General features: G+C 41.1%; 1 protein-coding gene across 3 annotated transcripts in view; it reads left to right on the top strand.

Moving 5' to 3' along the window:
- Window positions 1–1861: 1861 nt before the first annotated feature.
- PITPNB (phosphatidylinositol transfer protein beta) overlaps window positions 1862–17627 on the top strand; it is a 76260-nt gene continuing 60494 nt past the window's right edge. Inside the window, exons 1-4 of one of the 3 annotated variants that reach the window (XM_008049383.1) lie at window positions 1862–1874; window positions 2361–2365; window positions 10856–10889; window positions 15876–15906. In XM_008049383.1, coding sequence (XP_008047574.1) covers window positions 10870–10889; window positions 15876–15906 — 51 coding nt within the window. In that variant the 5' untranslated portion in view covers window positions 1862–1874; window positions 2361–2365; window positions 10856–10869. Of the gene's footprint in view, window positions 1875–2360; window positions 2366–10757; window positions 10960–15875; window positions 15907–17627 lie in introns of those variants that run through there. The other 2 variants (XM_008049384.1, XM_021708202.1) reach the window with 2 other exon arrangements.

Here is a 17627-nt window from a genome sequence, read left to right on the forward strand (position 1 = left end):
CAAAAATCAGCCGGGCATGGTAGCACGTGCCTGTAATTCCGGCTACTCGGAAGGCTGAGGCGAAAGGATTGCCGGAGCCCAGCAGGTAGAGGCTGCAGGGCTGGGAGCAGCCACTGCACTCCAGTCTGGGTGACAGAGTAAGACTTCAACTCAAAAAAAAAAAAATCGAGTCTATCATCCTCACTGATCTATCACAGAAACAAAGAACAGAGTACCACATATTCTCACTCATAAGCAGACCTTGAACATTTACCATAATACTGTAAGAAAGGGATTGTCAGTAATGGGATACTGCTAGGATGGGGGTGGGAGGGTATAACATCAATCAATAAGTGTACCTGATCTGAAACCAGGCAAAGTGGGGAACAAAGGGAGGTCCAAACTTTACCTTTATTATGGCCACTTGTATACCTAATCCTGAATTGTACCCCACATCTTTAAAAAGACAAAAAAAACCTTTGGTTGATATTTGACCTGGAGGAACAAGTTCTGAGTGTACTACAAGGGGCCTGCCCACCAAAAAGATGATTGGTTTTTTTTTTGGGGGGGTCCCTCCTTGTATGATTCCACTTACATGAAGTATTTATAGTCAAAATCATAGACATAAACAGCAAAATGGTAGTTACCAGGAGTTGGGGGTAAAGGTGGATGGGGAATTATTGTTTAATACGTACAGAATGTTTTACAAGAATAATTCTGGAGCTGGATAGTGGTCACAGTAGTACAACATTATAAATGCATTGAACACCACTGAATTGTCCACTTAAAATGGTTAAGATGGTAACTTTCATATTATGTATATCTTGCCACAATAAAAAAATTTGGAATGAAATGAAGCAGCTTTTACATATCAATATGGAATGCACTTTGTGCAGAGCTGTTCTGTATCAACATATCAGTTTGAAGTGAAGCTACTGCAAGGGGGGCCAAAAAAAACCCCAGAATTTATTTATAAAAATTATGTATTCTTAGATGTTTAAACTTCAGTCACCTTCAAAGTCCCGTCTATTTGATGCAATACACCTACCTATCGAGACCCTTTTTCATCTGCTCAAAACAGTTTTTGAACTCATCAATTTTGGGGCCTTTTAGTGCTTCTGCCATTTTTTGTTTCACTGCTTTTTCCACACTGGCAAAACATTTCCCTTTGATAATATTTTTCATCCTGGGGAAATGAAACAAAAAGTTGCTTCGGTGAGATTGGGTGAATAGGGAGAGTGGGGCACAGGGGTCATGCTGATTTTTGGTTAAAAACTTCCGAATACTCCGCATGGTGTGGGCAGGTGTGCTTGTAAACCATCCGTCATGAAATGGACAAACATGTTGAGAAGGAATCTCCAAAAATTTTCTGAAGCCAAATGTAGCCTCTCACAACAATGCTAGCTGGTACACTGATGTTCATGAGCTCCTAGAACACTTACCTAGCAGGGGATGCCTGTGCTATAAGGAGGATTGTCCTCCAAAAAATAATTCTGTTTTTTAATTGGGGGTCCCCCTTGTATGTGTGTTGCGATATATGTGTGATTTATCAAATGACCTTTACTCGGTTGTAGGAGTTGCTGAGAAAACGAAGGCTCAGAAACGAGTTAGGAGGAGTCACAAACCAGGCTTTCTGAATGACTGATGTGGTGGACAAGTCAGAGCTTGTAGGGAAATCTGAAAACCCAAACACATCCAACTGCTGAAGTAAGATTGCAGCAAGGGAGAAGTCCGTGAGAAACTGCTGCCTTGTGTAGTTGTTCCTCCTTGGGTTTGCAGCCAAGGAACTGATGGTGAGCCAAGGATAGTTCAGCAGGGCATGGATTCAGGAAGAAGAGCTGAATCTGGAATGGAGGAGGGTGTGGACAATGTAAGCGCTCTGGGTACCTTTGTGTGTGCTCATCCCTTTATCTGGATCCTGGCTTATTAATTAACTTGCTTAAACTGAAGATTACATCTTTGTAAAATATATCATTGAGTATGGCTGCTACTTTGCTTGTGCCTTCTAAATCCTGTGCAAATTCTTGGTCAAATCTAACTCAGAACCATACAGGGAAGGGGATTCTGGAAAACATAGTTCCAGTCTTCACCATATGCGTGCCACTGCATTCCAGCCTGGGCGAAGAAGTGAGACTCCAACTCAAAAAAAAAAAAAATATCTCCCCTGGGTGAAAATAATGATATTTTACATAGAAATAACCTTCATTTTAAGCCAGTTAATTCATAAGCCATTAGTTTACCATTTGTAATTAAAATTAGTACTGTTCATAAACATCTCTCATCTTCATAACTTTAATGTCCTCAATTATCAAGCAAACCTATCCTAAAACCACAGCTGACAAATGGGAAATAAAAAAATAATAAATATAAATTATGTCCAGTTGAGGTTTATTCTGAAAATGCAAGGAAGGCTCAGCATCAGAAAATCTAGTAATACTGGGTTGATGTATAAGTTTGTAGCATGTTGTGCTTGCCGGTGGAATACAGAGGCTGTACGATGGCTGAATGATGTGGATCATCGTGAATTCAAGAGTTTAAATGGTCTTCATCAAAGCCAGAATGTGGAGAATCACTCAGGTCAAAGTGGCCCTCTTTGAAACAAGACTATTTTCTTATGCTTTCCCCAGCAGCATTCTCCCTTCGACAAGGCACAAAGGATCCGAGCTGCCTCCGCTGCCTTTACTCCTCTGTTAAACTCAAACAGAAGACGGTGTCAGACAGAAGCGTTCGTTTTTCCCCCTTGCCACTCATCTTCTTGAGCCCATAAATGGCACTAACTTTCTTCAAAACTGCAAAACGCAAGGCGTATTCACAAGCACATTTTCACGTTAAGTGACAATGACGATCCTAAAACCGCCGTGTTGTCAAGCCAAAAACCAACACTATGAATTTACACATCAACCTAATCAAATGCATAACATTAACAGAACAGAGTTGAAAAAGACATGTTTAATAGAGAAAAAGCATTTCACAAAATTCAACATTAAACAATGGCAGAACTCTTAAACTAGGAAGAGAACGCCCTTAATCTAATAAAGAGCAGCTACTAAAAAGTTATTGCAAACATATTTAATAATTACTCTTAAAGTAGTCTTAATAGAGGGCAGGATCAAGGTAAAAAAGGTTAAAAAGAAATAATAAATTAGAAAATATTGTGAACTGAATGAAAACGAAACAAACATTTGGAATGCAGTTAAAACAGAGCTTAGAGATAAATTTATAGCTTTAAATGCTTTTATTTGAAAAGAAGTCTAAAAGTAATTATACTGGCTTTCACTTTAAATAACAGTAAAAAATTAAAGTAAAAGTAATTAGGCAGAAGAAAATAGTAAAATGTAAAAATCAATTAAATACAAAAGAAACAATAGAGAAAATCAAAGAAACCCTAGAACCTGGTTCTTTAAACTGTTTCTCCATGTAGACTGGTGAACAAAAAGAAAAAAAATTGATAAGCTGATTTCACCAGTTCTATCAACACTGTACTGGAACTTCAACGAGTGCAATAAAGCAAGAAAAAGAAATAAAAATCAAAAACTGGAAACAAAGATATGAAACTTTTTATTTACAGATATTATATAGAAAATCTTACAAAATATACAAAAACACACCTATAGTTAATGAGCCCAGCAGGGTAAATATAAAAAAAAAAAAATACAGTAGCATCCAAAAATCTGCAAACCACCTGAGGATAAATAAAACAAAATATTTGCAAAGTCTGTACTCTGTAAGTTATAAAAATACTGTTGAGGAACATTAAAGATCTAAATAAATGAAGAGACATAACATTCATAACAATTCAGTATTGTTAAGATGTCAATTATCGCCAATTGTCTTATAGATTGAATGAAATTCCCATGAAAAAATTGCATCAGGCATTTTTTGGGGTACAAATTAATGAGATTATTTTAAATGAGAATAGAAACGCAAAAAAAAAAAAAAAAAAAAAAAGCCCCAAAAAACAAATCAAAAAACACCAAAGAGCCAAAACAATTCTGAAAATGTAGACTTTGGAGAAGTTAAAACTACCTCATTTCATGACTTATATCTATAGTAATCAATGTGCTATCATGTGCTATCATGTATCAATGTGCTACCATGTATAATGGTAAACATATTGATCAGTGACAGAATCCAAAAATAGACTCTGATACATATGGTCAACTATTTCCAACAAATGAGTGAAGGAACAGTCTTTTTAATAACTAGGGCTATAAAAACTGGACATGCATATGCAAAAAAATCAATCTTGATTCTTCCTTACATTTACACAAAAACTTATTTGAAGTTAATCACAGATCTAAAGGTAAAAGCCAAAACTTTAAAAACCTTCAAGACTCTGGAGAGAACACAAAAAGTATGAACCATGAAAGAAAAAAATTTGATAAACTGGGCTTCATCAGAATTTAAATCTTCTGCTAGGCCGGGCTTTGTGGCTCAGCCTGTAATCCCATGCTTTCGGAGGCCGAGGTGAGTGAATTGCCCGAGCCCGAGGGTTCAAGACCCGCTTGGGCAACTTGGCGAGACCTCATCTCTACAATAAATCAAAAATTAGCTGGGCATGGTAGCGCGCGCCTGTAGTTCCAGCTACTTGGAAGGCTGAGGTGGAAGGATCGCCAGAGCCCAGCAGGTCGAGTCTACAGTGGCTGGGAGCGGCCACTGCACTCCAGTCTGAGAGACAGAGTGAGACTCCCAACTCAAAAAAAAAAAAAAAAATCTTCTGCTGTTTGAAATATACCATTAAAATGAAAAGGCAAGCTGCTGACTAGGAGAAAGTACTGATAACATATACACCTGAGAAAGGACACATCTAGAATACTCAAAGAACTCGTACAATTAAAAAATTTTTTTTTAAAGAACAAAAGATTTGAGTAAACACTTGACACAAGAAGATATACAAAGGACCAATAAGTACATGTTCAACATCATTAGTCTTCAGGGAAATGCAAACTAACCTACAATGAGATATCACAACACTTCCACTAGAACGGCTAATAAGTATTGATGAGGATGTAGAGTAAATCAGCTCTCATGTATTGCTGAAGAGAATGTAATATACCACCACTTTGCAAATCAATTTGGCAGTTTCTCCTAGAGTTAAATGTATACTTATCTTATACTCCAAGAAAAACTTTCTCAAGAGAACCGACAACATATATCCACAGAACAACTTCTACACAAATAGTCATAGCAGTTTCATTTATCATGACTAAAAATTGGGAAGAACTCGATGTCCATCAATAGGTAATGAATACACAAATTCTGGTATATCTGCACAAAAGATACCACTCAGCAATTAAAAGGACTAAACTACACACAACACAGAAGAATCTCAAAAACATTATGCTCTAAAGCAGTATATGATTCAATGACATGAAACTCTAGAGAAAGTAAGTCTAATGAATATACATGAAGAAACACTACACTTAAAATGGGTGAGTGGATTGCCTGAGCCCGGGAGTTCGAGACCCGCCTGGGCAACTTGGAGAGACCTCATCTCTACAATAAATCAAAATGAGCCGGGCGTGGTAGCGCGCATCTGTAGTTCCAGCTACTTGGAAGGCTGAGGCGGAAGGATCGCCGGAGGCCAGCAAGCAGGTCAAGGCTGCAGTGGCCAGGAGTGGCCACTGCACTACAGTCTGGGTGACAGAGTGAAACTCCAACTCAAAAAAAAAAGGGGGGGGGTTCTTTTTATTGTACGTAAATCATAGCTCAGTAAAGATCTTCTGAACATCATAAGATATAAACAAGTTTCTCCTCTATGAAATAGGGACAATAAAAGTACTTGCATCCTATGTTGTTGTGATGATTAAATGGGTTAGGATTAGTTCAACTGAAACACTTAGGGCTTGCCTGGCATTTAACAGAAACTGAAAAAACATTAGCAAGATAACATTTTCTTAATTTAAAGATAAATGATTCTGCACAACAGAGTTACCGCAAACCAGCGGTTCTTAACTTTAGGGCAATTTTGCCTCCCAGGGGACACTGGGCATTTGTCTGGAGACATTTCTGATTGCCATGATTGGAGGGGTATGGCTGGCATCTAGTGGACAGAGGCTGGGGTGTTGCTAAACATCTACAAGGCACAGAACATCCTCCACAAAGAATTCTCTGACTAAAAATGTCAATACAACAGAGGTTAAGAAATCCATCTATAAACAAGTGACAGGACAACCCAGAGAGAGAAATATTCAAAATGTACATAATCAACATGGAATTTAAATCCAGAAATACAAAAAAAGAAGAAGAAGAAATAATATGGCTAGTAAACACATGAAAAAAATTCTCACTCTGCAGGAAATACAAAGTGAGTACATGAGACAGTATTTTAAAACCAATACACTGACAAAAAATAAAAACTCTGACAATATTAAATGTTAGTGGCAACACAGAAAAACAGAAACCTCTATTATGCACTGCAGGGAAAAGGTCAGTTACAGCCAACATGAATATACATATGAATGCACACATACATTCTTACTCATTCGATAGAATAATAGTGATTAAACTCAGTGGTTAACTCAAGGGATATACATCTTCAATTATCGTTCCTGCTCTCTGGAAGTTTTTAAATGATTCCCATTCATGGAACACCTATTTCCTATCAGGTCATGTACAACATAGGTGCTTTATGTACCTCATATTTTTTCTTTCTTTTTGAGTTGGAGTCTCACTCTGTCGCCCAGGCTGGAGTGCAGTGGCACACTCACTGCCACCCCAGTGTCAATGGCTCCTGTGATCCTTCTGCCTCAGCCTTCCAAGTAGCTGGAACTACAGGCGTGCATTACCATGCCCAGCTAATTTTTTATTTATTGTAGAGATGAGGTCTCGACAAGTTGTCCGGGCTGGTCTCAAACCTGCAGGCTCTGGCAATCCACTTGCCTCAGCCTCCCAAAGAGCTGGGATTACAGGGTGAGCCACGGAGCCTGGCCTCATTTTCTTTAATTTATTGTAGAGATGAGGTCTTGCCAAGTTGCCTGGGCCGGTCTTGAACCCATGGGCTCAGCAGTCCACTCACCTTGGCCTTTCAAAATGCTGGGATTACAGACTGAGCCACCGAGCCTGGCCTCTTTTATTTCTTAAAACAAATCTGTTGTAGGTATTAGTAGTTCTCTTTTAGAGATGTGTATATTGAGTCTCTGAAAGATTAAACCACTTTCTCAAGGCTCATAGCAGCAAGTGGCAGAGTCAGGATTCAGGCCCTAGTCTTTCTACTCCAAAGCCTAACCTGGTCTCTCCTACAGTTGTAGATTATTACAACCTACACCCTCATGTTTAACCAAATCAAAGCATTCTTGGACATATTTCTAGTTTTCATGAAAATATTCTCAGTCAAGATAATTCTGGAATGGGGAGAACATACAACAGAAATGGGATGGCAAAATGCAGAGTAAGCAAGGCAAATGAAAGCTTTAGACCTCTCCCTCAAAAGTCCATAGACATGACACTATGTACAAAATTTCAGTGGCTCATAAATTCCCTGGGAACCCCATCATAAGGCCTTTGAATCCCAGGTTAAGAACACTCACTTTGGGGAGAAAAAAGAGGCTAACTATAATATTTAAAGGACTGCTCCAATTTCTTTGTTGGACCAGAGTTGTGCTATATCAACTAATGCACAAAAGTTTCACACACGGCTCATGTTCAGAAATCTTTTAGTTTGTCTCAGTAACATCTACCATCATTCTTACTGTAATGAGCTCTTTGCTCCAGAACCACATTTGAGGGAACTAATGGCACTAACCACTAACCAGTGGTTATATGAGGCTAGCAGAATTAGTCCAATTCAACTGGACATCTTCTGTACACAAGTTACATTTTTTGAGAACTGAATGTTAGAACAAAGAACCAGAGACATCACGCTTTAAAAGAAAGGCTGGATCTTTTTTTGTACTTAGAGAAAATTACTATTAAGTTATATCCATATTTGCAAAAATGTACCACAGGATTCAACATCTTTAGCTGTAACATAAGAAGATGTCACACATGGAGATGTTAACACACCAGTATATTTTTCTTCACATGTGTTTCTTTCCATGCATGTCCTCCTTTCTTATTTTTGGTGTTGGCTCTTGTCCCTCCTTCTCTACAGCCCCCCTTATAACCTTTTGTTCTGCCATTTTTATTCTTTATGTAGATGCAATGTACAATAATTTAGTTTAATTACATAGATTTAATGCTTTCTATCAACCTAGCTAATTTTCTTTCCCTCAACAAATACATCTAAACTGGTTACTTTCTTAATCTATCCCTGTGTTTCTCAATTGAGTATTTAAATATGAATCTTTTGATAGTGACGAAAGTTCTTTGCTTGACCAAACTTTAATCAGGTCTAGGCTTATCTATGCACTTAGTTGTAAAACCCAGTTTTAACAAAATCCCTGTCAAGTCAGATATCAAGGATCAGATTTCATCCTTGATATTTGATCAGGTTCCTCATCTTCCACCATCTCCCGGGTGATATCTGATCATGTCTTCAGCAAGAATTCTGCTAGGATGCTTTGGTCAGATTCTCCTCAAGCTTGATGTTTCCTCTTAGTAATTTTCCATCCACTGACCCCTCAGCCTGCTCCTTGGCTATAAATTCCTGCTTGCCCACTCTGCATTCAGAGTCTGCCTTACTGTACTTTAACAAGTATCGTTAACTTTTTCTTTAACAATACGATAGGGGTACTATCTATACTGTATATTGGTTCAAAGGTATGCTCCAGTCAGAATACTGTCTTGCTTATTTTACAAACATCTGAGTACTACAAGCAGGAACTGTGCTATGCAGAAATGGAATTAGTGAACACTTGTGGGAAGACTTCAAAAGCTAGAGAAGTGATCCAAAACATCGTAAGTTTTCTTAATGGCTGACAAAGCATGTCAATCACAAACTTGCCCACAACATTTAAAAAGTTATATTTTCAACAAGCATATCATTTGGGGAGATATTATAACATAAAATGACTACTTATTATATAAATTTGGCAACTAATCTTAATATTACCTCCTTGAACTTTAAAGAACACCTCCTAACTTTAGTATCCAAATGTATAGTATTCAAATCTATCTTTTTCTCTAAATATCCTCTAGATTTTGACAAGCTTCTTTCCATAAATAAGAACAACTGTCATAAAGATTGTCTGCATGCCCCAACTTTACTTTTATCTAGAAAATCAGTGTAATAAAAAGACCAGACTTTGACGTTTTTAGAACCTGGATTTGAAACCTGGCTCTACAAACAAGCTGTGTAGAGCCAGCTATTACAAGCTGAGTAATTTTTGCGCAAGCCAAAACTTGGCTCCCTGAATCTCACTTTTTCTCTTTCTAAAGCATGCTAAAATACCATTTCATGTTGTTGTTTTTATTGGCGCAGTCCTGTAGTCCCAGCTACTTGAGAGGCTGAATATTTCATGTTGTTCTAAGGGTGAACGAGATAAAGCATCTCCATAACTTGGCATCAAATACAGTGCCCAATAAATGGAAGGGATTCTCAGCTTCTAAGTTCCTTGAAAAAGTAGGTTCAAATCCCTGCCCCCACAACTAACTTAACAATCACCTACAGCAGAAACTCAGCGACTCCCAGGCACAGCCATAGGAGGAAGTTTCTAGCAAATATTTCACTTCTGTTACTTTTTCTGAGGCAGCCCTAACTCCGTAGGTGTATCCCACTATCAGGTATGCCAGAAGTTTATACAGAAAAGTTTTGATGGTATTTCTATTCTTTTAATAACCTTTTAACAGCTTCCCCTGGTTCCAAGGATATACATCCTTTGCCATGGCCGAGGAATCCAGCTGGTCCCAGCTCACTCTCCTCCTTCACTTAAGATGGTCTAGCCACCCCTGCCCTCCAGCAGCTCCTTAGGTACCCTAAGCTGACCGCAGCCTTGGGCCCTGTTTTCCTCCCACTGGAATGCTCCTCCCCGTTCACGGGCCGGGCCCCTGCTCACAGCCGGCCTCCTAAACAGTCTTAAGAGCTCTTCTGCCTCCCTTGTGACTCTGTTTGACTCACAGCAGAACACTTACTACCCCGAATTCTCCCTTGTTTGCTTCTAAATTGTCTCCTCCGCTAGACTGTGAGCTTCCCGAGGACAAGGGCTGTGTTTCCCCACTGCCCAGAACTGTGTCCGTAACACGACAGTCACCCCAGCACAGGCCCCTTGCCTGGGTCTCCAGGGCCAATGCCCCTCGGCCCCGAGGAGCGCTGGCCGCTCACCCTGCCGAGGCAGAGCGAGACTCTGGATGCCCGGGCGGGGGTGGGTTTGCGAAACTCGTGTGCCCGCGGCAGCTGGCCCGACAGGGCGAGGCCTGATCCGACGGTGGCGCTCTCCAGGCTTCGGATTCGGGGTTCTGGAACATCCTCCCTCCCGCGGAATCTGAGCGGACGGGGCTGGGGCAGGAGGCCGGGAACCCGGCGCGGCGGCCTCCAGAACCTTCACATGGACTGTGGAAATGAGGTGTTGGTCAACAAGGTGGGCCCCGTTCAGCGCAGCGGGAGAGAGGCGAAAGCCGGCCACCGCCAAGCGGCCTCCTGGGAACCGACTGCAAAACTCACCGGAAAGCCCAGACTGCACAGACGCCCCGAGGGACCTCGGCTGGAGGGAGGAGCCCCAGAAAGCAGAAGAGCGTGTGCGCGCCGACCGTGCGCAGCCGCAGTAGAAGTCGGACGCGCGCCGGCAGGCGGCGCAGCCGCAGTGGAGGCCTCGTGCCCCGGGGTGGAGCTCGAAACTGGGCGGAGCTAGCTCCCATCGCGCGCTGACGCGACGCGTCGCGGCGGAAGGGTGTCGGTGCGCAGGCGCGGCCGTGGCCCTGGGGGCAGGGGGCGGGTCGCGCAGGCGTCGTGCGAGTCGGTAGCGGCGGCGGTGGCTGGCGTAGCGGCGGCAGCTGGGAGAGGGTTCCGGGAAGATGGTGCTGATTAAGGAATTGTAAGTAGGTCCGTGGGCGCGAGTGAGGCTCGGGGACGGCGGCGATGGGAGATTTACTGGTTGAGAAATGGTAGGAGTGAGCGCCGGGCCGGCGGCTCCCTGCGCGCGCCCCTTGCTCCCGGCCCCGCGCCCCCGGCCCACTCGAGGCCTCTCCGCGGCGCGCCCCCCGACCTTCCAGGCATTATCGCAGGTACACGACCGCCCTCTCCCCTGGGGCGCAGGCGGCTGGGTCCGGGCCCGAGCGCATGACTGGGGAAGGCGCGGCTGGGAGTTTCCGCTGGACCGCCTTCTCCCGCCCCTCCCCACCCCACCCCCCGTGTGGGTCTTGGCCTGGGTCTACCCCCAGCCCCGCGTGTGCGACAGAGCCTCCGTCCGAGGGTGGGCGAGACACGCTGGGTCTGACAGTGATTTGTCGTCTGGGGTGGAGTCTGCTTGTAACTGGCGGGAGATGGGCTTGCCGGTGAAGGCAGCCTCCGTGCGAGGACTCGAGGTGGGACCCGGGCGCCCCGAAGCTCACGCGGGAGCCAGAGGTCCGGAGGCCCGCGCTGCCCTGGGCGGCCCAGTCGGCCCGGCGGGAGAGCCTTTGCTCTGCTCGAGTCTTCGTTTCCGCCTCTTTTAAGATGAGGTGACATCCTGGGCCCCACCTACTTCAAGGGGTTGAGGTGGGGCGTTAACACGTGGTCTGTCAAATGGGAGGGTGTCCAGGTGCCTCAGGCCGGCCTAGTGATTTGGTGAAAAGTTAACGGTTTTTGCTCCTGGCAAGGACTGCGGACATCACGGGAAATCTGGTTGGCAGTGAATGTTCAGCTGTCACAGCTGGCTCCTGTCGTCAACGTCCCTTGGGCAACTGGGGATTTGGGGTATGGCTTGTTCTTTGTTGTTTTTCTGGTTCTCTTTTGGTGTTAAATTCTTTAAAATGTTTTTGACTTAATTTAGTCATCTTCAGGCACCTTATTTTTAGTGTTCTCTCCCCTCCTTTAAAAAGTCACTCATGTCACTTCCCTGCTTAATACCCTCCTAGGACCCCCCTCTCACCGAGAATAAAAGTTAATACCTCCACAACAGCGTACGAGGCCTTACAGTGTTTTCTTTTCTGCTCTGAGCTCATTTTCTACCTTTCCCTTGGCCATTCCAGCCTCCCAAGCTTCCTTGCTGTTCGTCCACTACTCTGGAATAAGCTCAACTCAAGGCTTTTCCACCTGCTTTTGTCCCCTTTGCCTGAAGTGTTCTTCTTCCCTTATAGCTCACTAACCCACCTCCTTCTGTGGTTTCTTCAAATGTGACCTTCTCAGGGGAATCCCTCTCTGAAGAACTCACTGCAACTCCCACCATTTTGTATTTGCTTTCCCTGCTTTATTGGTCTCCATAGCTCTTGCCACCAGCTGACATGCAACCTAATTTATTATTTTTTCTGTTCTACTAGATATATTCTCTTTCTACATGTAAGCTCCCTGAACTTATCTGTTTTGCTCAATCCCATATCCCCAACTTTTAGAATAGTTCCTGGCACATAATAGGTTCAATAAGTACTTGTTAATGAATTGATGAAAAGTTGTAACTTTGGTCAGTGTCAGAGATTTTGAGAAAAAGATGTATTTCTGCCTTTTGTAGCGTGAAGTTTTGCAATCAAATCTTATCTGTAGTACTGAACATTGGATTTATATAAAACCTCCAAGTTGTTTATATACAGTATATCATGCAGGTGTTATCTCATTTATTACTCTGACATATATCTGATGTAGGTAGGTGCGTGGCAGACATTAAGACAGATACATGGAGCAAATAAGACAGAAGGAAATGGACTTGGCTCAAGTGACGTAGCATGTGAGTTGCAGAACTGATCTTAGATCAGACATCTAGTAATTTTTCTTTTATTAGACTTTTTTTCACTCTCCAAAGATGTGAATTAAGTGTTCAGTAGATCCTTTTGACAGTTATGTCAGTAGTATCAAGCTAACTCACGACAAGCAATTCCCATAGGGAATTTACGCACTATGCTTTTTGTAAACCATTAATTATAAAAATTTAAATGCACCAGGGTAATGAATGTTTAAATGTGCCCAAGTCTAATTATTTTTTCTAAAGATTTAATTAAATTTCTTGATGTTTACTCCTCACGTATATGTCCTTTAGGTTTTTTGGGTTTTTGAATCCTAGACTTTTTTTTTGAGTCAGGGTCTCACTCTGTCACCCAGGCTGGAGTGCAGTGGTACTGTCATAGCCCACCACAGCCTTGACCTCCTGGACTAAGGTGATCCTTCCATCTCAGCCTCCCAGGTAGCTAGTACTATAGGCATGTGCCACCACACCCAGCTGATTTTTTTATTTTTTTGTGGAGATGAGGTCTTGCTATGTTGCCTAGGATGGTCTTGAACTCCCAGGCTCAAGCAGTCCTTCCATGTGGTCTTCCAAAGTGGTAGGATTACAGGCATGCCACTGTGTGTGGCCTGCTAGACTTCTTGAAGGTAGAGCCTGTTACTTATTTTATTGAATTAAGTACTCCCAGTATCCGGCACAGCATCTAGTCAGGGACACAGTACGTACTCAGTGTTGTTGAGTGAATAAATGACTCTTCCTCTGTTGCCCAGGCTCACCGCAGCCTCAACCTCCTGTGCTCAGCCAATCCTTCCTCAGCCTCTGGAGTAGCTAGGACTACAGGCATGTACCACCATGCCTGGCTGTTTTTAAAAGGTACTATAGAGATGAGGTCTCACCATGTTGCCCAGGCCGTTCTCAAACTCCTGGGCTCAGGCAGTCCTCTTGCCTCCATCTCTCTAGGTACTGTGATTACAGGCATGAGCCGCCACACTTGCCCTGGCTCTTCCTTCTCAAGTCCAGTTTCTATTGCTTGGTTCATTGCTTGGTCATTCCTGCATGAAGATGTCAGTAAACTAAAACACACCTTGGCATTTGTTTGTTGTCGAAAAGTTCCGTCTACTTCTGGTAATGATTGAAAGATTAAAGATGACTTTTGTGGTGAGTGAGTTCCTTCAAGTTATTACTTGAGCAGTAGATGAAGTTGCCATTAACGTGAAGTCCTGGTTGCTGGCTGGTTGAATTTGGAAAATGATTTTCATGACGATTTTCAGAGATATATGATATTTTTCTAATTGCTTTAAAAGTGAACACTCTTCTTAGAATAATAATGGAAAATCAAAGTCTGTATGTTACTTTTACTTTTTATTAAGCAAATCTTGAAGAATTTACTTGACTCATTGCTCAGAAGGTCTTAATCGTCACTTTCATTTTGTGAAAGAAGTTTTTTTGAGATAAATAATAAATTAATTGAAATCGAGAAAACCAAAATTGAAAAAATAAAAACAGATCTTCCTGCTAAGTGAGTATCTGTTAACATTCCTCAGCAGTGATTCTTTGGTTTTGTGACACTTTAGGGAAGACTTTAACTCTTCCCTCTCCATTCTTTCCTAGCCTCTCAAAAGATGGCTTTTCCCCATGCTCCTTCTTAATGTTTTTAACTACCTGACTTCTTTGGGTCAGCTATAGGTGTCAACTTACCTTTGAAACAATCTGCTAGCATTCCTTATTGCCTAATGAATTTAATAATTTTTTACCATAGTATTCCAGGCCCTGAAAATATGCTCCCAACCTATATCTTTCTAGCTTCCCCTCCTTCAGTTTATGCTTAGTGTGTACCCTGAAGAGACAAAGATTTAGTGTGTCCCCTGAAGAGACAAAGATGAGTAGAATTTTAGGTATGGAAGGACTTATACGTTTGTTCTTGATAAAGAATAGAAATTACTATCCAGTATTACTTTGAGAATGTTCATTGCTTTTGGATCACCGTTAACAGAAAGATGGAATGATAAGTGACTCCCAATAGTCAAGGAGGAGAGAATAACATGAGACATGTTTTGTATATGTTGGAGATTAAGGTGATGTGCTCATTCAGGCATAGATGTTTCAGGAGACTAGGAAGTGGGTGGAAAGTGTAACTGGAATGAAAGCTAGATGTAGTATTCTGGGTTATATTACCTTCTTCATTTTTAGATATAAAAAAGATGCTAACTAAGAATGGTTATGTCTAGAAGATTGCCACAAACAATAAATGAAATGATTGTTGCTGTGAGAAAAAAATAAGATAAATTGGAATTAGGAAAACTATTAGAAATTTTCTATAAAATGACAATCAAATAACATTAGGAGAGAAGAAATTGAGAAGGACTAGACCCTGTCCCCTAAAGGGAGTGCTGTCTTGGAACCAGCTATAGTTAATTATGAGACAGTTGATATACAGGGATGGCCTTGGTTTTACAGAATTTATGGTGGAAAAAAGTTAAGAAATCTCCCTGTGAAAGTCTGGAGGTAAAATAACAAACTCTTCAACAGGATCAAACACATACCAACCTTATATCGAAACTATCCTAGTAGGGGATATTGTATTTATAAAGTCCAGTGTAGTTTCCATGGCAAAGTTTTTCTTATTAATTGTAAAGGGTCCCTTATTTTTATTTTCTGAAATTTAGGAATAATTGGGTAGTGGGGGAAGAGTTTCTGGAAGCATTTATCATGCGATTCAAGACGTGTTCTGTGAGAAACATCATAAAAACAAAATGTATAATATATAGATGGAGAATGAAACCATGCTAAAAATTTCACGGGAGCAACCTGATAGACAGTCTGCAAGTAATACATTGTGTACCCTGCTGTTTTCAACCCAGGGTTTCCTCGTGTTTCTGTACTCCTCACAAGAATTTCTGCAACTGCTATTTGGGGTCCTGGTACAATGAGGACACTAAATGCAAATGATCATTGAGATCTAGGAGTAGTAGTTTTAGTTCCTCAATTTAAAAACTCCTTTTAGGGCTGTAGGCATTGCAAAGACAATTCCATAAATGACATTCATGTATTTTTGCATTTAAGAGTATATTTGGATTTAAGGTAAAAACTTTCTAGACATCTGTGTTTTAAAACTGACTCTTTCATATGTAATCTCTATTCTTTTTTTTTTTCTTTTGTCTTTTTTAGTCGTGTGGTTTTGCCGTGTTCTGTTCAGGAGGTAAGTCCTTCCTTCTGCCTCATTCCATTGGTATATGTAGTTTACTTTGTTATATTAATCTGAATTCATATTTTCATAGTGATTATTTACCTTTTCATTCCAGCTCATGTGAGAAAATGAGTTAGGGTATGTTACAGATAATTAATTGCAAATTAATTTCTTATTTCAGTGCCTCATTTTGGTAGAGTCTAAAGTTAAACTTCGATAGTTTAACTTCCTGTCTAGTGCAGAGATTCTTTCTACAATATCCCTGAGAAATGAGACTCCAGCCTCAGCTTAAGTACTTTACGGTTAAACAGCTTGCTGTGTAGAAGAGCAGCCTACTTTGCTGTTGGACTTTTTAAACATTTGTCTTTACTGTAATCCAAAATCTGCTTTCCTATAATGTTTGAGTATTGCTTACAGTTCCTCCCACTTGAATAATTGGAAATCAGCCTGTTTTATTTTGCATATGGTAGCCCTTCAGGTTTTCTGATGGTAGTTCCCATCCAACTCCTCCCCCAAGCTCTTTGCTTCATTTTAAACGGCTTCAAGTTTAAATTCCCAGCACATTCATTTGGCTTAATATAACATGACCTGCAGACTTCCTCACCAGCTGGTCTCATTACTACATATATTGTAGTTGTTGATCTGAAGTGAAAACAGTATTCCAGACATGGTCTGACCAACATGTAACTGAGAGCTTACTGTCTTCCTCGATCTGTACATCACATAGTAATACATCACCTATTCAGAGCTTGCATGTCATGCAGTTGTAGCCTTCACTAGTATAGCCAAGAATGAGGATAAAGCAGAAAGGGGTCCTGAAAACCAAGATGTTTAGCAAAATCCATAAAACCATCTGAGCTCTTCTGTAGCTTGCACACAGTTCCTATTTGCTCAGTTATCTGGTTTTCCTAGAGCTGACAGTAGATCAGAAGCAGTGAATTGGAAGTGGGACAAAACAAACTGATAACCTAAGAAGTGACAGCTGACGGAAGACAGAAAGAAAGAAATGCAGAAACTAAGGAAAACTGTCTGGCACTGTTTAGTGTTGACTTGGACACAGCTGTATATATCGCAGTAGTGCCTGAGGAGTCACTGTATTAATACACACTCCAGAAAAGCCAGGCACCCCCATTCTTTATTTGCACGGTTGATTGTTTGAACTTGAATGTGGAAAATAGACATTTGTTTCTGTTAAATTTTTTCTTTTGGTTTCAGCTGGTCGAATCAGCTTGTTGAAATCTTTCTGAGTCACAGAAAATAGTCTTCTCAGAGTTTTGTTATACTCAGATTTAAAAAAACATGCCTTCTGTGTCTGTTTGTTGTTCTTAAAAAATGGGAATGAGAGAAAACCTAGTAGCGTGCCACAAAATGTCAGTCCATTAATAACCTTTTTGGGGTACTGTTGTTTCTATGTGAATTTTTGTTGCTGTGTGTTCTCAATTAAAATGAAATTTACCTTTAGGTTTAGAGACATTTTACTCCTGTTTTAGAATATGATGGCATTGAAAATTTTTGGCAATATTTAAGGATTGTGGTATTATTAGACTAACCCTAGTGTTGTATCATGGAAAGCCAAAAGGAGAAATATGGCTCTCTCTGCAGTCCCTACGGAAGTTTATTTTTGGAGCATTTAAGAAATAAGTTTGTTTCATTTTTCTAAACTCTTCCAAATTGAGTAAGATTATGTATATGGGAGTGTGTATGTTTAAATTTAATTTAGCCTGCAAGATAGC

The sequence above is a fragment of the Carlito syrichta genome, unplaced genomic scaffold (genome assembly GCF_000164805.1).
Source record: "Carlito syrichta isolate Samal-C Ts95f unplaced genomic scaffold, Tarsius_syrichta-2.0.1 Scaffold135122, whole genome shotgun sequence".
Lineage (NCBI taxonomy): Eukaryota > Metazoa > Chordata > Mammalia > Primates > Tarsiidae > Carlito > Carlito syrichta.